This window comes from Rosa rugosa, chromosome 2, assembly GCF_958449725.1.
Source record: "Rosa rugosa chromosome 2, drRosRugo1.1, whole genome shotgun sequence".
In the NCBI taxonomy this organism is placed as follows: Eukaryota; Viridiplantae; Streptophyta; class Magnoliopsida; order Rosales; family Rosaceae; genus Rosa; species Rosa rugosa.
Window position 1 is genome coordinate 15,416,391 of NC_084821.1, and position 22,849 is coordinate 15,439,239.

The following is a 22,849-nucleotide window of genomic DNA, read 5'->3' on the forward strand; positions in this document are numbered from 1 at the left end:
ATTAGACATAACTCGGTGGAGTAGTCTCATGGATGTTCAAATTGCGACGACTATATTTCTTAAACATAAGATTTGATTATTTCATCTTCAACATAATCCTAAAGCATGAATTTATACCTATAAAATGATGAACGGTCATCAACCCACCAAACTCATGTTTTATATTTTGTTTTTATACATATGTTCTAAATGTCAATTTTATCCTTACATTAAATTGAAAAGTTAACAGAAAAACCAAAATGTCAAATGGAGCCTCAACTCAAGTATCAAATTGTCCTTTGTTGAAAACCAGGTACCAAAGTGTCCAATTGGCCATACCTTAGGAACCATAGAAGGAATTTACCCCAACATCAATTACAATCAAGTTTGGCTAGGGCTTTCAACCCTAACCCCAACAAGTTCATGGTTTGTAATGTTAAGGTGGTTGTGGAATTGATGGGTGGTGGAAGTAGTGGAGATGAAATTTGGTGTTTGGATTTAAGGGAGGTGGAGTTGTAGAGGGAAAATGGAGCTAAAGTGAAGTGAGAATAGGTAAATTGTTGAAGAGATAATGAAGATAATGCATGTATCTTGGATCTTAAAAATCAGCTATGTTAAGAGAGAAAAGATTGAAGAGATGCTCTTACACCATGGTCCAAATTGGTCCCAAAATGCATGCAAAGCTTCAAAAGGACATTATTTGGGGAGAGATTTGAACTTCAAATGGTAGAAAATTACTACCAGCATGGTTCTCTTTGGCTGGACTAGAGGTCCTCCATGAGTGGTGATTCGCCAGAAAATCTCATAGGCAAAGTTTGCAGGAAAAGTCCAATTTGCATTTTTTCCTGCAAATTCCATATATGTCTTCTTCTCTTAGCTTCAATTCTTCACATGTTAAGCCTCAAATTGATTATTTTTTTAACAAATTACATTTAAGTTATTGACAAAAGATGACTTTATAAATAAATCATCTAAAGATTGAATTAAACATATAAGGACTAAATCTTACAAATAAGGACAATGTGCTCTCCACTTGCCACATGTTATGAGTTAATTTACTTTTTTATCCTTAACTACTTCTTTTAACTTCTAATCATTTTATAAAGATCAAATCTTACAAGTAAGGACAATCTGCTCTCCACTTGCCTCATGCCATGAGTTAATTTACTTTTTTACCCTTAACTACTTCTTTTGACTTCTAATTCCCTTATGTTACTTTTTTTTTTTTCTGAGAATAATTCTTTATGTTACTTTTATTTCCTTGATAATAATCCATTTATGTTACTTCACAAAATCTCACTCTCTTACTACTCTCATCTCATCATGTAATCCTGCTACTGCACTCATACTCGTCCAGTTCTGCTACTTGTTTTCTGCTACTGCACTCGTCATCGCCCAATCCTACTACTGTATTCGTCCAATCCTGCTACTGCACTCATACTCGTCCAGTTCTGCTACTGCACTCGTCATCGCCCAATCCTGCTACTGTACTCGTCCAATCCTGCTACTGCACTCATACTCGTCCAGTTCTGCTACTTGTTTTTTGCTACTGCACTCATACTCGTCCAGTTCTGCTACTGCACTTGTCCAATCCTGCTACTGCCCTCGCTGCACTCATACTCGTTCAGTTCTACTACTACACAGTAGCACATAATAACAATAAACTGCAGAAAGAAACTTCAATTAAACACAGTAGCAGGTACATAACAATAATAAACTACACAAATAAACTTCAAATAAAATGCACACAAATAAACATCAAATAAACTGCACACAGTAGCACATAACAAAAATAAACTGCAGAAAGAAACTTCAAATAAACTGCACACAGTAGCACATAACAATAATAAACTGCACAAATAAACATCAAATAAACTGCACACAGAAGCACATAACAATAATAAACTGCAAAAAGAAACTTCAAATAAACTGCACACAGTAGCACATAACAATAATAAACTGCACACAGTAGCACATAACAACAATAAACTGAACACAGTAGCACATAACAACAATAAACTGCAGAAAGAAATTTCAATTGAACACAGTAGCACATAACAACAATAACACAGTAGCACAGTAGCACATAACAAATACAACAATAACACAGTAGCACAGTAGCACAAATGCAAGAATAACACAGTAGCACATAACAACAATAAACTGAACACAGTAGCACAACTACTGCACTACTTTTGTCTGAGAACAACAAGTCTTTCAAAAAAAATCTGAAATGCAACTATAATACCACCATCACAAGCAAAAGCACAACTACTCCAAACCAACAGCTATTATCTGAAGTCCCAACAAGTGACACCACATTTTAAGTATAACCCCACCACAAGCAAAAGCAAACTCAAGTAAGCATCAGAAAAAAACCGACTTATCTACAAACCAAACAAACCCAAATATCATTTCCAGCTTCTCTGCACAAACGAGATGCTGAAGACTATAATTTATGCTGCTACTGTATGTGCCAAAGTTAGTGTGTCAAAGTCTCAAATTACAAGACTCAGTAAACATATAACAAGACCTTTGATCAACCACAGCTGACTCCAATAATTACTCCTAAAACTTGAACATGAGATCACACCACAGACTCGAGTTCAACCCATATTTAGCAGATTACGTGCTTAACCGAAATTAAAAAAAAAAAAAAAAACACAAGCAGCTAAACTATTTAGGACAAACTATCATCCAAAACTAAATTGATGCAGCAAACTAAACTGCTTTCAAAAATCATATTCCTTCATCTACAAATCTAAACTACAGTTCGTTTTGTAACAAAAAAAAAACTACAGTTCATTCAACTTTTCTTTTTCTTATTAAAAACAGAACTCTTTGAATCCCAGAAAATAGCCAAACTAACAATTAAACTCTCATTCTCATAAATCCCATATCCCATCTCATAAAACCTCTCAATTCATCCTTAACAACAAGTTGCAACCACAAACTAAACATTAGTGATAGCCCAAAATCAACAGCAACTGACCAATTCCTCATCGGATTTCAGAAATTTGATGTTCCTGGCCGTCGATTCAGTTGATCTTCACTGATCGAAACCAATCAGAGCTTCTCGCAGATCACAACCAAGTCGGAATCATCCGAAACGAGGCGATCATCATCAGCAGCGACGCCGCCATCCCTCTGTTCCTGTCGCCGGCGTAAGAGCGCTTGGACGAGGCAGACTTCTTTGATGCCTTGAGGAGACGATGCGGGAGCTCATCGCCAGCTTACGGTACTTTGCACATCAGACCTCTGTTTTGGGGTTATTCCATCCTACAGTGGCGTCATTGTAATATTAACAAAAAATTGTTCAAATTTGTAATTGCGGATGAAACACCAGGAATTAAGCCTGCTTTATTTTCTTTGGGCCCGGGCTCCTTGTCCTTATTTGTATAAAACTTACAAAAGGTGGGTTTTCTGTTTTTCAATCTTTGGTCTGTTACTTATATGTAATTTTCTATTATTTTTTTTTCTCCTTGCATTGTTTCCTACCAACAAAAGGAAATTGATTGAAGATAACAAAATAGTATGGATGACAAATCAATTTTCATAATTTTGGGGTAATTATTGTGACTCAATAGTTGCCAATCAGCCCCTGCCACCACTCAACATCACCAAAAAAGTACAACTACAGCCACCACACGGCACCGCCAATAACCACAACAACGTAACACACGCCATTAGCAACATAACCAACACCACCTGTCGCTGGCCTTGTTGCATAACCACCACCACCAAAACTGAAATCTTTCCAACATCTCGTCGACATTCAGCCACGTCTGCCACCGTCACTATCCGTAGATCAGACATAAACAACAACACCCGACTCTAACAGACCACTAGAAACCGATGCCCATAACCATCCTTATAATCTCTCGACCCTTGTCATCTTCGATCTACCTAGGACCTTCGGAAACGGAGAGCCTCCGTACATCCATTTGTTGTAAGGAATTCGCCAAGACCAGTGAAGGAGAGCCCCGTCACCCTCATCCTCACAATAACCAGAGAAGCAGGAAACCCCACTCCTCCAATCCAAATTCCAGCATCACCATCATGAATACCTAGCCAGACCCTCATCCTCTCCAAGAGAATTCTTGTTTGTTTGTTTATTTGTTTTGTGAATGATTCATTAGAAACTTCAGCGAGAGAAAAAGGAGATAAATAAATCAAAATTTAAGAGCTAAGATTAATTATTACATGTAATCAATATTTTACGAAGCATAATTTGAAATCACTTACTCATACGTTGAATATGATGCACCCATATTATTTCAAACTAGGAATTCAATCATTAAAGTTGAAGGTTGCTAAACTTACAATTTCCAAGCAAGTAGCATTGGGCCTGGTCACTATTTAGATTGGGGAGGGTGCAATTGGCAACCATTTTTTGCAAACCACGTACACTCCTTTTTTTCTTTTGTTATGCATATATTATTTTTCAATTTTTTTGGATAAGTATACACTGTACACATGGAAAAGGGAGGAGGGGAGTGTGGTTTGTAAAAAACAGGGTGTCAATTTCATTTTCCTTTAGATTTTATGATTGGATTTCCATGATTGGCTGTTTGAGTCAAAAGCATCAGTATTAGCAAGTCACAGCTTAATTGGTTTCCTCGTCTTGTCAAAGTAGTTTCTGATGAGGTTAATTGATAAAATATGTGTAAACAGGCTAAATTCTTTAGAAAAAAAGTTCTTTGAAAGTCAAATTTTTATCAATTATCAACAATCTTTCGCCAATAAACCCCAAACATTTAATATTTGTTTCAAATGAAACTCTATTCTCGTGTGTGCATCTAATGTGTTGTTGACGCTCTCACATGTAAGGCCTAATTAAGGCATGAACCTTAAACTCTAAATTCTACTTTTGTGGGTCAATCATATATATACTGTTCAAGTATACAATTGAGCTTTAACTCAAAACTAACTAACAATAAGTGAAGTTAATTGAGACACAGAATTAGTAATTAAATATAATACATACATACGTACTAGCTAATACTTCACAATAATTTCCAACCACTTTCTGGGCAAGTATTTCTGAAAAGCCAAGATAGATGAACATTAGTCTCAAGTCTCAATTAGTCAAGTTGCAAAGTTCATGTTCAAACCAAAACTATGGTCTATGAATCAAGTACTTAATTGTACTCGTTAATATCAGTTTGTAAATAAGATTGCTTATAGACGAAGCCAGCTTTGGCTTTCCGGTGTCACATATTCTTTCATCCCCTCGCACAACCCCACAGAAAAAGGGAACTTCTATAATATTTAGCGACAAACAGAGTACCAATTTGGGGTCTCCATCTGAGAAAAGGTGATTAAACAGAAGAAAAAAAAAAAAAAAAAAAAAAGGAGCAAAAGAAAGCAAGAAAGATCAAAACTCTAGCTTAAAATGCTCCTTATTCCTCAGTAAAGCTCAAATAATATAAAAAATGACAAATTGTGAATAGAAGCAGTTTATGCATGCTCTTTATCGTTTCTTAAAGTATATGAGTTAGGCATTAAAGTTGTGAGACAAGTTGTAGATTTTGTGATACTAAAAAGGCAATAAAGATGATAAAATTTGGGGCATACATATTTTCTGTATTGATCGTCTGTCTGTCGTAATTGACTAGTTAGAAGAAAAAGAATCCCATCTATCACAGTAATTTAACATATCAACATAGATAATAAGACATTATAATGACTTTTTAGCAAATATACACAACCAAAAACCTCTTGGAGAAATTTTCTACCTTTTGTGTTATCACTTTGTTAATCATCCTATCTTCAACTTGATCTTTCTTCTCTATTAAGAATATAATAACAGTTACTCTTTCTTCCTTTTCATGTGAGGATTTTTATCACATGTGCATTCCAATGTGATTCTCTACGCGTTTTGGGTCTTTCTTTTGCATCAAATTATTGGAAGCTCATAATTTGCTTAGTTTGCTTTTCTGTTTTATTTCATTTTTTCAGTCGTTTTTACTACCTCTATGATTGGCCATGAAACATATACATTATCCCAAAACAGCATGATCATAAAGCAATGACATTCATCTTTTACATATATATGTATATCGATCGGTTTAGATAAAATTTGGTTTGAACACTTCCACTTGTTCAAACTCTTTCGTAAAAGAAACGACCTAAACTCAAACTAAATATATAGCAATTGAGCTTATTAGAAACACTATCGTATACCATTTGCTTCGAGCTCGAATCTTTCATGGTCTTAAACTTATTTTTTGAACATTTAATTGAGAGAGAGAGAGAGTGTGTGTGTGTTAATTTTAAACAACAAGATTAAGAGATGAGATCAAGATTTCTCAAGTATAAATCAAAAGTGTGTAATATATATATATATATATATATATATATATATATATATATATAATTCTAGAGAAGACCTCCTCACTTTTAAAATCTGAAATTCTCACTATTTTTATACTCTAATTTTAATAGTAAAAATCAAAAGTTACATATACTCAAGTATAAATCAAAAGAATATAAAATTTGAATACAATGTTTAATATATACTAAAGTATAAATCAAAAGTGTGTGTGTGTGTGTCTATACATATTTTTGCTCTATATTTTCCATCTTCCTCTATATTTCTCATTTCTAACAATTTCGTCAATGTCAATTAATCAAGAACGCACAACTCCAAAATACTACAAGTAGCACAATGTAAATTCCTAGTTTAAATAAGTAAAAAGATCCAAGTGCTTAACGCTTACATGCTAGAGTATAATATGTGGCATAGAAAATTAGTCATGCATGTAAACTTAATAATCCCTTATCAGTCCGTACAACTCTTACATCAAGAGTTAAATTGATTCCATCTCTTGAGGCGGCGATCCCACTAGAATGGCCCAAACCAATTAGATAGTGATATGCAATTTGCTTTTAGAGACTGTGTCACGTTCCTCTCTCTATGTCTCAGCTCTGTCTCTCTGTCTTTCTCTCTCCCTTCCATGCATGGTGAGAGGAGCAACTAGCTTTTTAGAGAGCACTAATTAAATGATTAAATCACAGTCCAGAGCATCTAATTAAAGGAAAGCTTATATGCGAAGAAATTTCGTCCACTCAAACCCTAAAAATTATAATAAAACAAAAAGAGGGAGAAGGGAATGAATTGAGAGAATGAAAGCAAAATATATATACAAAAGCCAGCCTCTCCCTCCTCTTTCCTTGCTTTCTTCCCTCTAGCTTTCTCTTTTCTCTTTCTCTCTTTGCTCTGGTATTCCCTCGGTGTGATTCTCCACCATATTTCCTAAAGACCCATCAAATTTACTTTTTAAAAGAAGGAGAAAAAAATATCAAACACCATGGTTTTCTCATCTATTCCAGTCTATTTAGATCCTCCCAATTGGCACCAGGTGAGGTTTATTTCTCTCCAAATTTCCATCAATAGCTTCTTCACCAAAATAGAAAAGGGAAATTTTTAAAAGTAAATTTAAAGATAATTATTCCTATTCGTTTGTGATATCTTTGTATGAATATACCAGAAATATTTCTTTCTTTTCTTCCCCTCATAGTTAATTTATACTCTCCATGGATCTAATTTTATCTTTTGCAGCAACCAAATCATCCCCTAGGAAGTGGAAGTACCGAAAATCATCCACAGCTTCCACCACTGCCTCCACGGCAGTTCGGCACTCATGTCGGCGGCGGTGGTGGTACTGATGGTAGTGGTGGAAGTGGTACGGGCTCCATCAGACCCAACTCCATGGCTGATCGAGCCCGGCTGGCCAAGATGCCACAACCAGAGACCGCACTCAAGTGTCCACGGTGCGAGTCCACCAACACCAAGTTCTGCTACTTCAACAACTACAGCCTCTCTCAGCCTCGCCACTTCTGCAAGACGTGCCGCCGTTACTGGACAAGAGGGGGTGCCCTTCGAAATGTTCCGGTGGGAGGAGGGTGCCGAAGAAACAAGAAGAGCAAAACCAGCAGCAGCAGCCGCTCCAAGTCTCCAGTATCAGCCAGTTCCACTGAGAATCAGCAGATGAGGCAAACAGGTTCTAACCCGACCGGTTTGATTAGTCATTTGTCGCAACCACAGACTCAGTCACTTCCTTTCCTGGAGTCGATACAGAATCTTAGTCGTTACGGTGGTGCTGGGAACATGGCATTAAACAGCTTCAATGAGATCCATCAAGCTCAAGCTCAGAGTACTGATCACATGGGATTTCAGATAGGAGCTGGGAATAATTTGATGAACTTATCTGGTGGGTTGGGAATGGATCAGTGGCGTAATTTGCAGCAAATTCCTTTCTTGGGTAGTACTGGCTTTGACTTATCATCAACAACAGGTTTATACCCATTTCAAAATACTACTGAAGGAGTTGATCAAGACAGTCAGCTAAGGACTACTAATTCTAGGGTTACCACTCATCAGGTGCCTCCTGTAAAAGTTGAAGATCACAACCATGGGGTGAGTTTGACTAGACCCTTTTTGGGTATTTCAGGGAATAACAATAACAACAACGACAACAACAATCAGTTCTGGGGCGGAAATGCGTGGACGGATATATCAGGTACTCTCAACTCGTCTTCCACAAGCCATCTCTTATAAGCACCATCAAGGGTTAATCTTGGCCGAGTACTAGTTGCAAGTTCAAATCCGAGAAACACTGTACAAGAGATGGTGATGAATTGCAAGAAACCCTTTAGCTCATCTTTTGATGATTAGAGGAGGCATGGGTGATCCAAGAAATGGGTAGGCTTAATTTGTTCTACTTTGTATTTTCTTTTGTTTTTCTTAACAATTTGCTTGAGTACTTATTATGCTTCATGCATGCATCCTACTATCCTGTATTGTAGGTTTTTAATTCAAGATGTTTGCAATTGGTCCTTATGTGTGTATCATATACTATGTTGGTGGTTGTATCTGATACAAGCTATGAGCTCGATCAGTTTCATTTCATTTCATGTGGTATCTCTCTTTAAATTCTTTATCTTCAGGCACATGAATTAATATATGCACATTGCATGCAATACGATTAGAAACCAAAGTGCACAATTTTTGGTTTTCATATTAAACTAGCTACCATATATATTGCTTGACATAATATGAAGTTATTGAAGAACTTCAGTACTCAATAGAGTTCTTTGGCTTCTAATAATTATTAATTACTAATTAGCTAGTTATTCCTATTATTCATATGATCTTCATACTGACGTTTACTAAGATCAAGCTTCCAAATTTCATTGTGTGCCTGATTTTGCATTATTCCACCCACTTAGGATCTCACTTTGGTCTGATTTTGCATTTGTATGTAAAAGAATTGCCTTTAAGTAATATTTCACCAGCATGCCCTCTTCAATGGTATCTCTGATCTCTGGAAAATAAATGAAGGGAAAAGTGATGTGTCATGGAGATACTTGAGAGGGACACTGACTCCATTCCCCACATTTTCCCCCATTCCTCCATATGTGGCAAAATTTGGAATTCCAAGAAAGCTTCTTGCTCCCTTTCAAAAAGAAAGCTTCTTCCTCATATTTATTGTGAGATCCATTCACTGAGATGTGAATTTGTTTTTCAGTTTTCACCTTCCCAAAGATAACTGTTTACCACATTTAGGTTTGTCTATCGGAGAGAGTGTGTCATGGGGAAGAGAGAGAGAGATCATCATCATGCATATAAAACGGTACTAGACAATAATGATTTTGTAATAATAAGGATGATGATAAGAGTGGAAGTACTCGTTTGTTTTACATGGGGGGTGTGAAAGTGAAAGTTGAACTGTTGAAGTGAAAGCCAACAACAATGTGGGAAAAAGCCAAATATCCCACTGAAAACCATGCATGCAACTTCCATTCTCAACCAAACCCAAGAGAGCAAAGTATTCTAGGATTTTGTTAAGGAATTGTGCGTGAGCCATAATGACAAAACCCTAGGGTCAAAAGAAGTGACAGGCCTTTTAACACTTCAAAGAATTCATGGCTCCCCCAACTTGCTCATTCTTTTCAAATTGAATCAAGAAAATAGAGTTTTTATTATTTTATCAAAAGGAGCAGAAAACTATTCAGTCTATTCTAAATTTGTTATCCGATCGAGTCTCTAAACGGGCACAAATAATCACATAACATTATGGTAGTGTGATTTGCAAGTATAACGGAATCATGCACATCCTGTGTGTTTTTCAAAGTTATGGAGTAACGTATTCACAGAACTGTTTAAAAGAGGCTGCAGAATGAGTGGGTGTATAGATATCCTGTTAGTTTGCATAATTATGGCAAACTGTCAAAAGGAAAATGTAGAATGGGTGGCGCACTGCAATCATGTAAGCATTGAGTGTCACATTGTTATTCACTTATTTATTTGCTTCATTAGTTATGTGGCATTTATCTGCCATCGGATTTCTTTCTACAGTTTAGATTCAAATCTAGCACACTATAACACCATTTTCATAGTATCAGATCCATGCCCAGGTAGCAGTACCCTAGGAAAAGAACATATAATGTATATACTCCGTTGAGATCTTCCTCCAGACTTATAATAATTACATGTTAGTAATGTAACCGAAAAGGGGTTGGTCATCTTATAAAAAGAGGAGGAATCAAGGGTTTTGCTTTTGCAAGAACCAATTAGTTAAGGCTGCCTAGCAATGGACGAATAAAGTAATCAAACCAGAAATGCACAGAAGCAAAAAAGCACATACATGCACAATAAACACATACTATATCACTCTCTCTCTCTCTCTCTCTCTCTCTCTCTCTCTTTCTTTGTGGATGATATCACTGTCATCGGAACTGGACTGGGAAAACAGTTATTGTGAGTCGAAAATGGCCAATGCAATATGGGTGGCAAAGGGAAAAGCAAACGAAGTAAAAGAGGAATGGTTGCTGTTCATGACCGGCCCTTCTCAGTACTGATTCAGGTACGAAAATGGAAGAGAGCAATATAATCAATCAAAAGCTAATTCAAACAAACAAAGTAATATGGCTCGGAAATCCAAGAGCTGATGATCAATTATGTTCATTTTGTTGACCCACTCATGGATAAGCGTGAAATGCTCCCTCTTTTTCTCTCATCTCTCTCTGTGTTAGTTTTTCTATTCGCTGCTTTTCAGTACTCTCTCTCTCTCTCTCTGTACAGCGTTTATGTTTGTTGAAGTAAGCAAATGGGCCTGAGTTCTAATTTTTTTCCCTTTTCGCTTTATTCCTCTTTATCACCTTCTGATCTTCTGCTTCTTCCAAATGGACCATACTTAATAATTTGCATTTCTTTTTAAATTTGTTCTTCTTGACCTTCTTTTTAGTGCAGTCTCCGATACATTTTCGGAGCGGATTAACTAGTTATTTACTTTGGAGCTACATATGCAGCAGTTTGAGTTGTCGGTGGTGCTAGGTTTTTGTTGCCAGAAACTTAACTACACAAAGTTTTTCAAACAGTCCAAACTACTGCTCTTGTGATTATCTATGCCAAAAATCAGCAATATTGAAAAGCGTCCGCGTCATCCAAAATGAATTTATGTAGATGAATACAACATGTTAAGAGGAGTGAATATTTGAGTCCCTTTTTTGGACAAACCACATCCCGGCCCCTCTTATACATTTTATGTTTGTTTTTACTTTCTACGTGCATGAAAAAAAAAAGGAGGGGGAGGGGAGGGGGTGGTTTAAAAAATGGGTACCAATTTCACCCCTCATCTATCAAATAGAACAATAATCAAAGGGGAGTGAAATTCACACTCCGTATTTTACAATTCACACTCTATGTTTCCTTTTTTAGTTTTTTTTTTTTGGTAATGTAGATTGTATAATATGTGATGTAAGAAACTAAAGAATGAAAAATTGAGTATGAACTGTAAAATTGGGAGTATAAATTTCATTCCGCTAATCAAATGGTGAAATGGTTTTCGATTTGTCTACTTTTTGTTTTGTACGAGAGTGGTTATGGACCTCTTTATATATTAAAGATGTTTGAACAATTTGAATACTATCAATTTCAGTTCAATAATGTAACCATTAGAATGCATTATGTGTATAACTTAGACAATCAAACAATTTCAAATTCTATCAAAAAATTTGGGACAATTGACCTTTTAAAGACTTAAAAGAAAAGAACTATTATGGTTGTTGAACTACACTGCAAAATAGTAGAAAAAGGTGGATTTTCACACATTCACTCTAGAAAAAAAACTATTATCACAAGTTTTGAGCTTATAATCTCAACCCTCAATCATCTCGATCATGTCACTAGAGTTACATACGGGAGACTGTTTTCATGTTTTACTTTTTATCTTTGTGCATGATATGAAATGGGTAGAACATTTGTTAAGTTCATGGATGTATACAAAATATATAAGTACAAGAGGGTGAAAGAGTGATTCGCCTACAACCTGCTAGGGTGAAAGCCGAAAGGTAGAACAAAAGTGGATCTCTACTATCTAGATTCGCAGCTTGTAAACTATTGCCAAAAAGAAAAAGAAAAAAATTATAAGAAAAAAATTATTATAGCATCTTTAGCAGACTCTCTATTGTGGCTCATTAGCTATTTTGGAGAGCATGTTTAGCTTTTTATCTATTTTAGCAGCTGCACCAGACTCCTAAGTGGTTCTCTATTATAACTTTTAGCTATCTCGCTCCTAAATATAGAGAGCGAGATGATGCTCTCTATAATTTAAAACATTCATTTTAAGTTATTTTATGTAATTTATAAATACAATTAAACTATTTCATATTTATTTAAAAAATAATATAAATTCAAAACTAGCTAAAATAGAGAGCATTGATGCAGACGTAATTCTAAAGATAAAATTTGACTTATAAGTACTAAAGATGACTAGTATTGCTAAAGATGCTTTTACCCAGCTAAAGTAAGTAAGAAATTATTTTCACTTTTAAAATAAGGAAACTCAAATTTTACACTAAACTGACCCCTAAAAAATAGTTACAGTAGACTACAACCTCATTAAAACCTGAACCCAAAAAACCTGGTGCTACAAAAACTCCAAACAAAGGAAGCATTAGAAACTTTTATATGTGCATTGGTTGACCAAATCACTAGATCATCTTTTAGATGATCTCTAATTTGGAATGCTACAGTTCATGGGCTTCTAATAATGGACAGATATTGTGGGAGTGGGGTTCTTGTACATTCCTGAATTTAAGAAAGCATGGGATGATGGCGCCACGGTAGTCCAATGAGGTAACAACAGATACGACGATCATTCAATCTTTTTCCATCAGATGCCAACGGTCGGAGGTCCTACTGCCCTGTGGCTCATGTCATGCACTATTAGAGCAAGTCCACCCGTAGTCAAGAAATGTCAAGGTCGAGAAGTCAAGAATTCGACCGGTCAAGTTACTATTCACTGTCACTGGACATGGGTTTGCACCCGTTGTTTTTCTTGCCCGGTGAACACTTTTCAGTCTTTCACTGTTCACGCAAAAATACTGTTCATCAGTGGTATTTAAATGCAAAGCCTCCAATGGTTCTCTTCCACGTGGTCTGCAGCTGCCGGCCCAAAGGATGTCGCTACGCGACAAGCGCGTTGCTGCAGTCGTTCAGCAGTTGTGGCGCCACGCGTCAAGCTGCTGTCCCTCACTTCCCAAGCAGGCGCGTCTCCTTCTCCCCTGTGTTGCTGACGTCCCCCACGTTGTGTTTGCAGCCTTCCTTCTCCATGAGCTCGTCTCTTTCTTGCCTGGGCATGAAAATAGTCATTCCCATGACTATTTTCTTGGCTATAGTCAGGAAGGAGTGATTCTTGCCCAGTCAAGCTTCCACCGGTGGAAGAGAAGATTTTGCAAAGAAAGTCACCTAGTCAGCTTTTTCATGACTATAACCAGGCAAGGGCAAACCAGTGCACTTGCTCTTAGGTTCTACGGCCAACTTTCTAACGATAATATTCTTTGGAATATAGTGGGTAATCAGCTGCTTAGGGAGTACGATTAAACTGTTAGGTTTTGGGTTGCGTTATCTGCGAACTTTATTAATAGTATCTCAAACTCTGCTTCCGTTAATGTTTTGTTTAACAAAAAAATGGGCGAGTTTTACAGAATTTCTATAAATTATTGTAGGTGAAAAGAGATATTTCGGTTTCATAAATTTAGAAATTAAATCCTAACAACCTTATGAATTCAGTATTATAAAATAATTAACCCATTTACATCCCTACTCGAGGTCTTAAGTAGAATTTAAAGAATGATTGTCATTGGATAGCAACCAAGTCTAAACGATTGATAATCACCGTTTTAACTATATATATCAGTTCTTCTTGGCTAAGGATGTCATTATCTTAGCTTAGGAACGGATTTCAAGTTTTTGACCATTTTTTTTTTCAAAAAGATGATCAAAGGGTTTCACTCCTGCTCCCATGGTGACTCGAACCCATGACTTCGTACATAGGTAGTGGGTGCTCTAACCACTGAGCTAACACCACTATTAGATCATATATTCACATCTTAACCATTCAATTTTTAGGTCCTAATGTATAGATCATCTCTGCAAAATTTCAGCCAAATTGATGATCGTTAAGGCATTCAAAACTGCAATTTACAATAATAAACACGAACTGCTCCGATCCGGTTCGTTCATTGGTTTAATCGAGTTCGATACCTTAACGATCATCATTTTGGCTGAAAATTTGCAGAAGTGATCTATACATTAGGACCTAAAAAATGAACGATTAAGATGTGAATATGTGATCGAAAAGTGGTAAAAAACTGAAAATCTTTTCCTAAGGCTAAGGTAAGGATATCCTTACCTGAGAATGACTATCAACAAAGGATGTCCTTAAACTCTTAAAGTAAGGATGTTTTTATTTTTAGGATGTATTTTAATAATCACAACCACACATTCTTTAGTTACCTACACACATATGAATCCTACAAAAAATTAGCCAAATCGGAAAACGTTTAACCATTTGATTAGCACAATGTTCATTTTAATTTTATCTAACGGATTACATTTGTTTACACAATTTTGAATGATCAAATAATTATGGATTTGGTTGATTTTTTGTAGACATCATTATTGCATAGGAATCTAAAGCATCAATGGTTGAGATTATTGAATTAGGTCACATTCTTGTGTAAAATAACAAAAATCCTCAAATTCTTAAAGTAAGGACGTCCTCTCTAGAACGGGCCTCTATATATATATAGATTTTATCCAGAGCGAAGCTTCGCTTTGAAACTAAAGTCCGCATTTAGAGTTTAGGGTCACTTTTCGGTCGCATATCCACATCTCAACCGTTCAATTGTCAGGTACTAATGTATAGATCATCTTTGCAAATTTTCAGCCAAATTGATGATCGTTATGGTATCTAACTCGCTTAAACCAATAGACGAATTGAATCTGTCTAACCTGAACCATACTAGCTTTAAGGCAGTTATCAATGTCTTAACAATCATTAATTTGGCTGAAAATTTGCAGAGAGGATCTATACATTAGTATCTAAAAACTAAACGGTCGAGATGTGGATATGCAATTGAAAAGTGACTATAAACTCTAAATGCGCACTTTAATTTCAAAGGGAAGTTTTGCTCTGGATAGGATATGTGTGTGTGTGTGTATTACTTCTTTTTTTTCAATTTTAATTTGTGTAATTAATTGGTGATCATTACTGTGCTTCATATGAATAAACAAAAACAACACCAGCTAGTACCCTAATGCTAAACAGACCTCTACCTCGCCAATAGATTTCACTTAATTAGTGATGGTGGATTCAGTTTAAATTACTTTATTCATCAGTAACTTTTCATTATCTAACTTCTAATCTGTGTATGTACTATTTTAAGTTATCGTATACGTAGTTAATTAATTTATATATATGGATGGGTGGAGCTAGCTAGCTCGAAGAATCATAATCTATCTTTTTGTTTGGGCATTATTTATCATTGCATGGAAATCGATCATCGTGCTCCCTGCTGCTGATTTTATCCTAAAACGCGTGGAAGATTCTACTTGTTCGTTCTTATAAATTTCATACGGATTCGATCGAAAAGACTAGTACTGATCGTTGGTTGGTTGGTTTGTTAGTGGTTAGTGGTGTCATGTATGGAATCTAATTCTCTGCCATCGATTTTTATTTACCAAACTCTCACTGACTCATATATGACTAGCTGCGTACGGTCTTTCGCTCATTATCATGCCAAAAAGCTAACCTTGAATCTTCATCATAAGCATGTGGAGATATTTGGTTGGAAAAGGAAGCAAATTGCAGCCTTGAACTACTTGATCATATGCTCTCTCTCATGCAAAAAGTTAATTTGCGCGTAGACAGATATATTAGACAAGTATATTGCCCCACCAGTAGTAATCAGTGGTGCACTTTTGAGCTTGATATGTTTATGGTGTAAATGAGAAACATTTGGTTCATGGTTGGACATAAATTGCCCACTTTATGTTACAAACTTGCATGAATCAAGCATTATGAGGTGGGATGGAGTCAACTTACAATAATTGGAAACAACATAGTTCTACCCCTTTTTTTTTTTTTTGGGAGAATGACTAAATTTTTATTCAAATAAGATAAAGATTACATTATATGGGAAACTTTGGTGGTGGAAAATTTCCCACTCTCTTCCCTACTAGAACAAGTTACGGGTCTATCATCATCGATGACATCCATGAGCGAAGAGGGCCCAATCCCTAAAGAAGATGTATATAAACATACCTTGGGCTAGGGTTGATTCAATTAATGCAATATATATATATATATATATATATATATATATATATATATATATATATATATATATATATATATATATATATATAATTAATCCTCTTAAACGGATTGATTTAATTGAGTCTAGTTCAATCCGCTGACATAGTTCAAAATGCAATCCTAACCCTATGAGCTAGGCGATGAAAAATTCAAATCTTTCGCCCAAGGCCAAAATATATGATTAGGGTACATAGCCTGCCTCATTTTTTTTTTTTTTGTAAGCATTTCATTGAGCACTTTTATTATCTCTTACGTAAATAAAAAAAAATATAATAACAATAATAACAAATAAATAAATAAATAAATAAATAAGATAGAAATTTTCAACACACACACAAAAAAAAAAAAACCTAAAAGAGACTGTTCAACGCTTAAATCTCTAACTCTAAGACCTGAGCTTGAGTAATTAGGGTTCCACTCCGTAATTTGGCAATTGACATGCACCAAATCTGTACTTCTACATTTTTCTTTGGTTGGGCAAGTTATTAAGGCCCAAGTACTTTATGTATTTATATATGAAAAAGGCCCCAACTTTATTTTTTTTTCCGCTGGCCTTTTCACCCCAAGAGAAAAGGGCTTACCAATTTAAGTGCCCTTCTTCAGCTGAAGCATCCCGCCAGCAGAGTGAGCATCGAACAGTGTTGCTTACTTACACTGATCCATGTCCACTATCGAAGTGAGTCGGGTATTTCTTCAATCTTTTCCCTCTTTATATTCTGTCTCTATTTCATTCAAGAAGTACGTAAATCTCTCCCATATACTAATACTGATATCCATGGGTTTCTTTCTCTCTCATTGAGTTACTAAATTGGTCTTGGGGTTAGTGTTTGAAGATCTTTTTTTTTTTTTTTTCTAAAGCTTATAATTAGGTGACTTACTAATAGCTTTTTATTACACGTAAAGTTCTGCTTTTTAGTATATTCTGCTTGTTGTTGTTAATATGATACACTATGCACTTCAGTTAGTTGATACAGTCGAAAAAATATCCCTAAGTTTACAAGTAATAAACCTAAAATAAATAATCTGGAGTCCACCAGAGATAAATGAGAAAACTCTCAATTTGATTGATAATATGATAAAAGATCGGTTCTGCAGCCGTTTATGACAAAAGAAACCCTAGGGCGACTAACAATGAAACCCTAAAGTCCACGGGTTAAAACAAAACAAACTAGAAAACCGAAAATTATCGCAGTTTTGAGGCCCGAAAGTATCCCAAAAGCCCGAAAAAGCCTATACGTAATGATAAAGCGACAAGTTTTGTTCTTGCGTCGTTCCTTTTCAGAAAAAGTATAGCAATCATGATTCGGACACCGAATGCCAAATTTACAGCGAACCGGGTTTTCCTTTTTTACAATCGAGTTGTTGTTCAATCCTTCTCGCCATCCATTCAACATCATTACACTATACCACAAAGTTAAACAGACGACAATTCATTAACTGTCGTCTGAATGAAAAAGCTGTTATTGTCTAGTAGCCTGTCGTCTGATTGACCTCATTCAGACGACAGTTAAAAACCATTGTCTGTTCAAAATTCACACAACATATATAGCTAAGTATGTGTCGTCTGAATATTTCCAAATTAAAATAATTAGGTTTAACTATTGTCTATTACAAACTCACACGACAGTTCGTTTATTAACTGTTGAGAAAAGCTATATTACCTCAACAGTTTTAGGAAAACTGTGTTGTGTGTGATGAATCTCAGACAACAGCAACACAACTACATGATGTCTGAAATGAATTCACACGACACAGTTAGAATGACACTGTTGTCTGAAATGAATCTCCAACAAGCGTCATTGTTGTTTTAGTTGTGTCTTATGCAAATAAAACATCAGAAGATTTAGGAATCTATCGTCTGATAGGAACTCAGACAACAGTTAGTAATCTGTTTGTGTTGTCGGATTTGCATAAGGTATAACAGTCCACTGATGGGATATGTCGTCTAATAGGAACTCAGACCACAGTTTTTATTATATTTAGTTGTGGTTTATGAATCTTAGTCAACATATTATTGTTATATCTGTTGTCTAATTTCAATATCAGACGACAGTAACTTTATTATACATGTTACCGGAATGGAGATCACACAACATCAATTTGTTATTTCTTTTGTCTGAAATGAAGTTCAGACAACATGTATTATTTGCTGGTTTTAGATGTGTTGTATGAGTGGATCTCAGACAATGGTTTTGTGAACCCTTCAGTTGTGTGATACCTTTGGAAACTACAGTTATCTGACCTATATATATATATGTTGTCTGAATTAACTTTGCACAATTGTTGCAAATATGAACTTCATATCCCGAGCAAATCCAAAATAAAACATTGTCATATATCAATGCCATCTGTTTCTTACATTGGCAATCCAAAACATATCTAGCAATCCTAACCAAAAGTAACCTCAATCTAGCAAGTAATAATACTGTTTATCTTGTAAAATCAAGGTTACAGCAAGTCGATCATATTGTCTTATCTAGCTTGTTGTAAAATCAAGGTTACCAAAATAAGTCCCTAAACCCAATGCACCCAGTGCATCATCAATGCATATCTTCATATATTCTGTTAAAGAGAAAGGGCTTCCTGCAAAAACAAAACACTTGTTCAATAATAGCTATATTTTATAATTAAGTGATAATTGAGCAACAACTAATATAAACTAGGCTCATACATACCATCATCTGTATGTACTCTTAAATTTACCTCATGAAATAATATAATCCAACAAATGGTGTTGTCTTGCATAGTAAACTAAAAGCTTATGACATTATATGGATATATACTATCAGTGCACCATCAATAACCAAATCGCAAAAATACAACTAACTTAAAGAGCCAAATTTGGAAGAAGTAAACTTACAAGTGTTAGACAGCAGTTATTTCCAACAAAACAACATTATTTGCAGTCTCGATTGATAACCTCATCTAAAATTACCAAGTCTTCTTTGAGTAGCATGCAAGTTCAAGACCTGAATGTGGAAAGAAGTAAGATAGTAAGCTACTTAATGGTTGCAATAGAAAACTGGTATAGAACTTAAAACTTAAGACTTGTACCAGGACATATAGGTGTTCCAATTTTTATCATAGAAATTTAGTTATTATTGAACTAGAGTTAACAGTCATTGAACTAGAGTTACTAGTAGTCCAGATCATCATAGATCTTTGATCTAGAATAAAAGACTTTGTAAGGTATAAATGATCATGTAGTAACTTTGAACTCCACCAAATTTTGTAGGCTGTAATTGATTCCTCAAGGACTCCTCTATGAATGCCCCACAAATGTACACTGCAAGTTCAAAGAAAAAAATCATATAGGACATAACTTATCTGTTAGTTCATAAATCATGTTTTCAATTGGAGGACCTAAGAACCTACATCAAAGATAAATATACAATAAATGAACAATGATTTTGTGAGGAAAAAAAAAAAGAAAAAACTAATTTCAAGTATAAATATAATCCCAAACCATGAGGCACACTGAGAAGAATCCCAAACACTGGAATGGTGCAGGTTCTGAGTTTAAAGGATATACCTTGGTACCTTCCCTCTAAAATGGGACAAAGGCAAACTGACTGACCGTTAAGTATATAAGTTGTTGCAACAAACACCCCACCAGGTCGTAGTGCTCTGCTAATTTCAGCAACCTTCAAAACCACAGCTGCCAAACTACTTGAGAAAAATACTAATTAACCTAAGAACCAAAAAAGATGAGGAGGAGGGGGGGTAGGCGGCAACATTATAAGAATGAAGAGAAATTATTTAGTCGAGATTGAATTCCATCATTCCATATAGTCAACTTTCCTTCTCATAGATTATACTGGAGACAATACTTCTATATCTAACATATTAGACATCCATAGTCTCCTTTACAGTAAAATGTGTAGTTTGCATTTTAATCTGGAGAAAGAATTAAGTAACTATAATTAAGTTTAATGCACTAAATGTTTGCAGTAGAGCTCATCTCCATTCATGTTTCCATCACCATCTTTACATCGTCAATTTTACTCGGTGGTCATGCGTTTCCATTAAAAGACAAAACTATGAATGTGTCAGAAAAACAGCAGAAATGATGGGAAGAAATGCCAAATCACCAATAAATAAATTTATTTACCAAAGTATCAAAACTTTAAAGGAATTAGGAGCTTTGTCCCCCTTAAAGACAAGGCTAAACTACTACGAAAAAGTTCTATACATACAAGGTCATTAAATACTAGAAAGTATCTCGTTAATTGTGATCCTCGTGCAAACGTTCCATTAACTTAGTATCACTAAAGTAAGATATCACAAGGTGAGATACAGAAGTGTGAATCGAAGGACTAAGAACCATCCCACAAATCTACCATGCATGCATATTTGAAAACAAGCAAGACAATAATTAGTTTCTTGTTATGTTTTCTTGCACTAATCTACTACCAAAGTATCAATTTTCCACAAAACCAAAATCATTATTAGGCAAGCTAGGTAGTTAGTCCAATACGTAGTACTTGTTATAATTGGATAATTTAGTTCTCGAATCCTAGTCAAGTCAAACAAATTTGACAAGTTGCTTGCCATTAAACAATCATTCTTACTTGTTTTTTTTTTTTTACTTTAACTAACATCTTTTATTGAGTAAGAAGTAGGATTGCAAAACAAGATTAGCACAAAAGATATCCTCTTACCCACAATATCAAGCAAAGGAGGACTTGCAAACTGCTCCATTTAAACTTGCACAATAGTTCTCCGAAACAAGTTTGCTGAAGTAATCCAAAATTCTGTAGAGGACCTACAAAACGGAAACACAAAGGATGATTGCACCAACCTATAATTGCATCATCAATAATATACAATGTTTAGTACTTTATCCTAAATTATTAAATCAGTTTGCAAAGATATTTAGTATTGCATCACTACATAATTTGCAACTTGGATTTCAGTTACAAACTCTGGTGATCAAGAGTGAAATGAAAAATGCCTACCCACTGGCCAAACGAAATATAGGCAGTCCCATTTGTGCTACATGTTGTCGAGTCACCAAAAGGGTTGGATGAGTCTCTACATGCAATCAGAACAAGCGGCACATTCCCAATGTTTCCTGCACATCATTGAAAATAAGCTTAGTTATTTTGCCCAAAGCCCAAGCAGCATTAACACAGCTTACATAGAAAACTAATTCCTTGCATATAAATATACTCATTATTATCTAAATGCATAAGATCAACAGTGGCAGATATCAATACTCATGAAACTAGCTTGATGATCCAAGTTGTCCACCGTACATTCAGTATGCAAATTTGCATGCATCTGGTAACTTATATTACAAGATTAACAATAGCTAATCATCGTTGAATCTAAATCATCCCACATTTTGATTAAAAACCTACACAAATTTACCAAAATCCATAGGAATCCACAATATCATATGGTCATACCTGAATTTTATTATTAAAAATTACAATCTGAGTCGTTCATCTTTCTCCTCAACCAAAAACACAACGCCGGTGCACCCAACCCGTTTCACGAAATTTGATAGACCAATAGAAGAAGACGGGGAAGAGTTGAGATTTTTGCAATAAACCCAATCATATCAGTAAACTTCAAAGCCCAATGAAATAAAACAAACAATTGAACTGAATCTGAAAAGAGAAGAACTTACAAGGAGAGAGAGATGGAGGCTGAAGAGTGAACCCGTGGATCCTCAAGGGGGAGGGGGAGAGAGAGAGAGAGAGAGAGAGAGATATGGAGTCGCGACTGAGGGAGACTGACGGAGAGAGAACCCGTGGTGGAGAGACTGAAGGCGCGCGCGACGGAGAGAGACGAGGCTGAGTGACAGTGAGGCTGAGAGGCTCGACAAGGGTGAGAGGGTGAGCGGGATTGAGGCTGAGAGCGATGGGGAGTGAGAGAGAGGCTGAGAGCGATTTGGGAGGGAGAGTGACCTAATTTTTTTTAGCTAAGGAGGGTACACTTTCAGACGGGCTAGGTTGTGTGTGCTTTCACTCAGATAAATGTAAATTTTTTTTTTTTTTTTTTTAGACAACAGATCTTCTTGTTGGTGTTGTCTGAAATCTCTTAAATTTACCAAATGACGATGTGTTGGCTGAGTAGAGATGAGACGACCGATTTAAAAAATCTGTCGTCTGACTAACTCAGACGACAGCAAAAACTCATGTGTCGTGTGATGAGTGTCGTGTGATTAACTTATTCTTGTAGTGTTAGTTCAG

The 22,849-nt window shown here is 35.6% G+C and overlaps 1 protein-coding gene and 1 long non-coding RNA gene across 11 annotated transcripts; one reads left to right on the top strand and one right to left on the bottom strand.

Moving 5' to 3' along the window:
* The first annotated feature begins 7,084 nt into the window (after positions 1 to 7,084).
* On the top strand, positions 7,085 to 8,893 carry LOC133731832 (dof zinc finger protein DOF3.6-like). Of its 2 annotated transcripts, none has more exons than XM_062159254.1 (2): positions 7,085 to 7,343; positions 7,544 to 8,893. In XM_062159254.1, the coding sequence occupies exons 1-2, from the start codon at positions 7,293 to 7,295 to the stop codon at positions 8,540 to 8,542; spliced, it is 1,050 nt and encodes a 349-aa protein (XP_062015238.1). In that variant the 5' UTR covers positions 7,085 to 7,292; the 3' UTR covers positions 8,543 to 8,893. The 2 variants fall into 2 exon arrangements, with proteins under 2 accessions (XP_062015238.1, XP_062015239.1); XM_062159255.1 differs by lacking the exon at positions 7,085 to 7,343 and adding an exon at positions 7,376 to 7,414.
* Positions 8,894 to 18,961: 10,068 nt separating this feature from the next.
* On the bottom strand, positions 18,962 to 22,592 carry LOC133733019 (uncharacterized). 9 transcript variants are annotated; one of them, XR_009857452.1, is made up of 7 exons: positions 22,061 to 22,592; positions 21,608 to 21,723; positions 21,311 to 21,414; positions 20,182 to 20,293; positions 19,861 to 19,935; positions 19,510 to 19,618; positions 18,962 to 19,232 (listed from the first exon to the last, which is right to left on the bottom strand). It is a non-coding gene; the product is annotated as an uncharacterized LOC133733019 (long non-coding RNA). The 9 variants fall into 9 exon arrangements; XR_009857457.1 differs by having other exon boundaries at positions 20,182 to 20,307; XR_009857456.1 differs by having other exon boundaries at positions 20,182 to 20,315.
* Between the last annotated feature and the right edge of the window lie 257 nt (positions 22,593 to 22,849).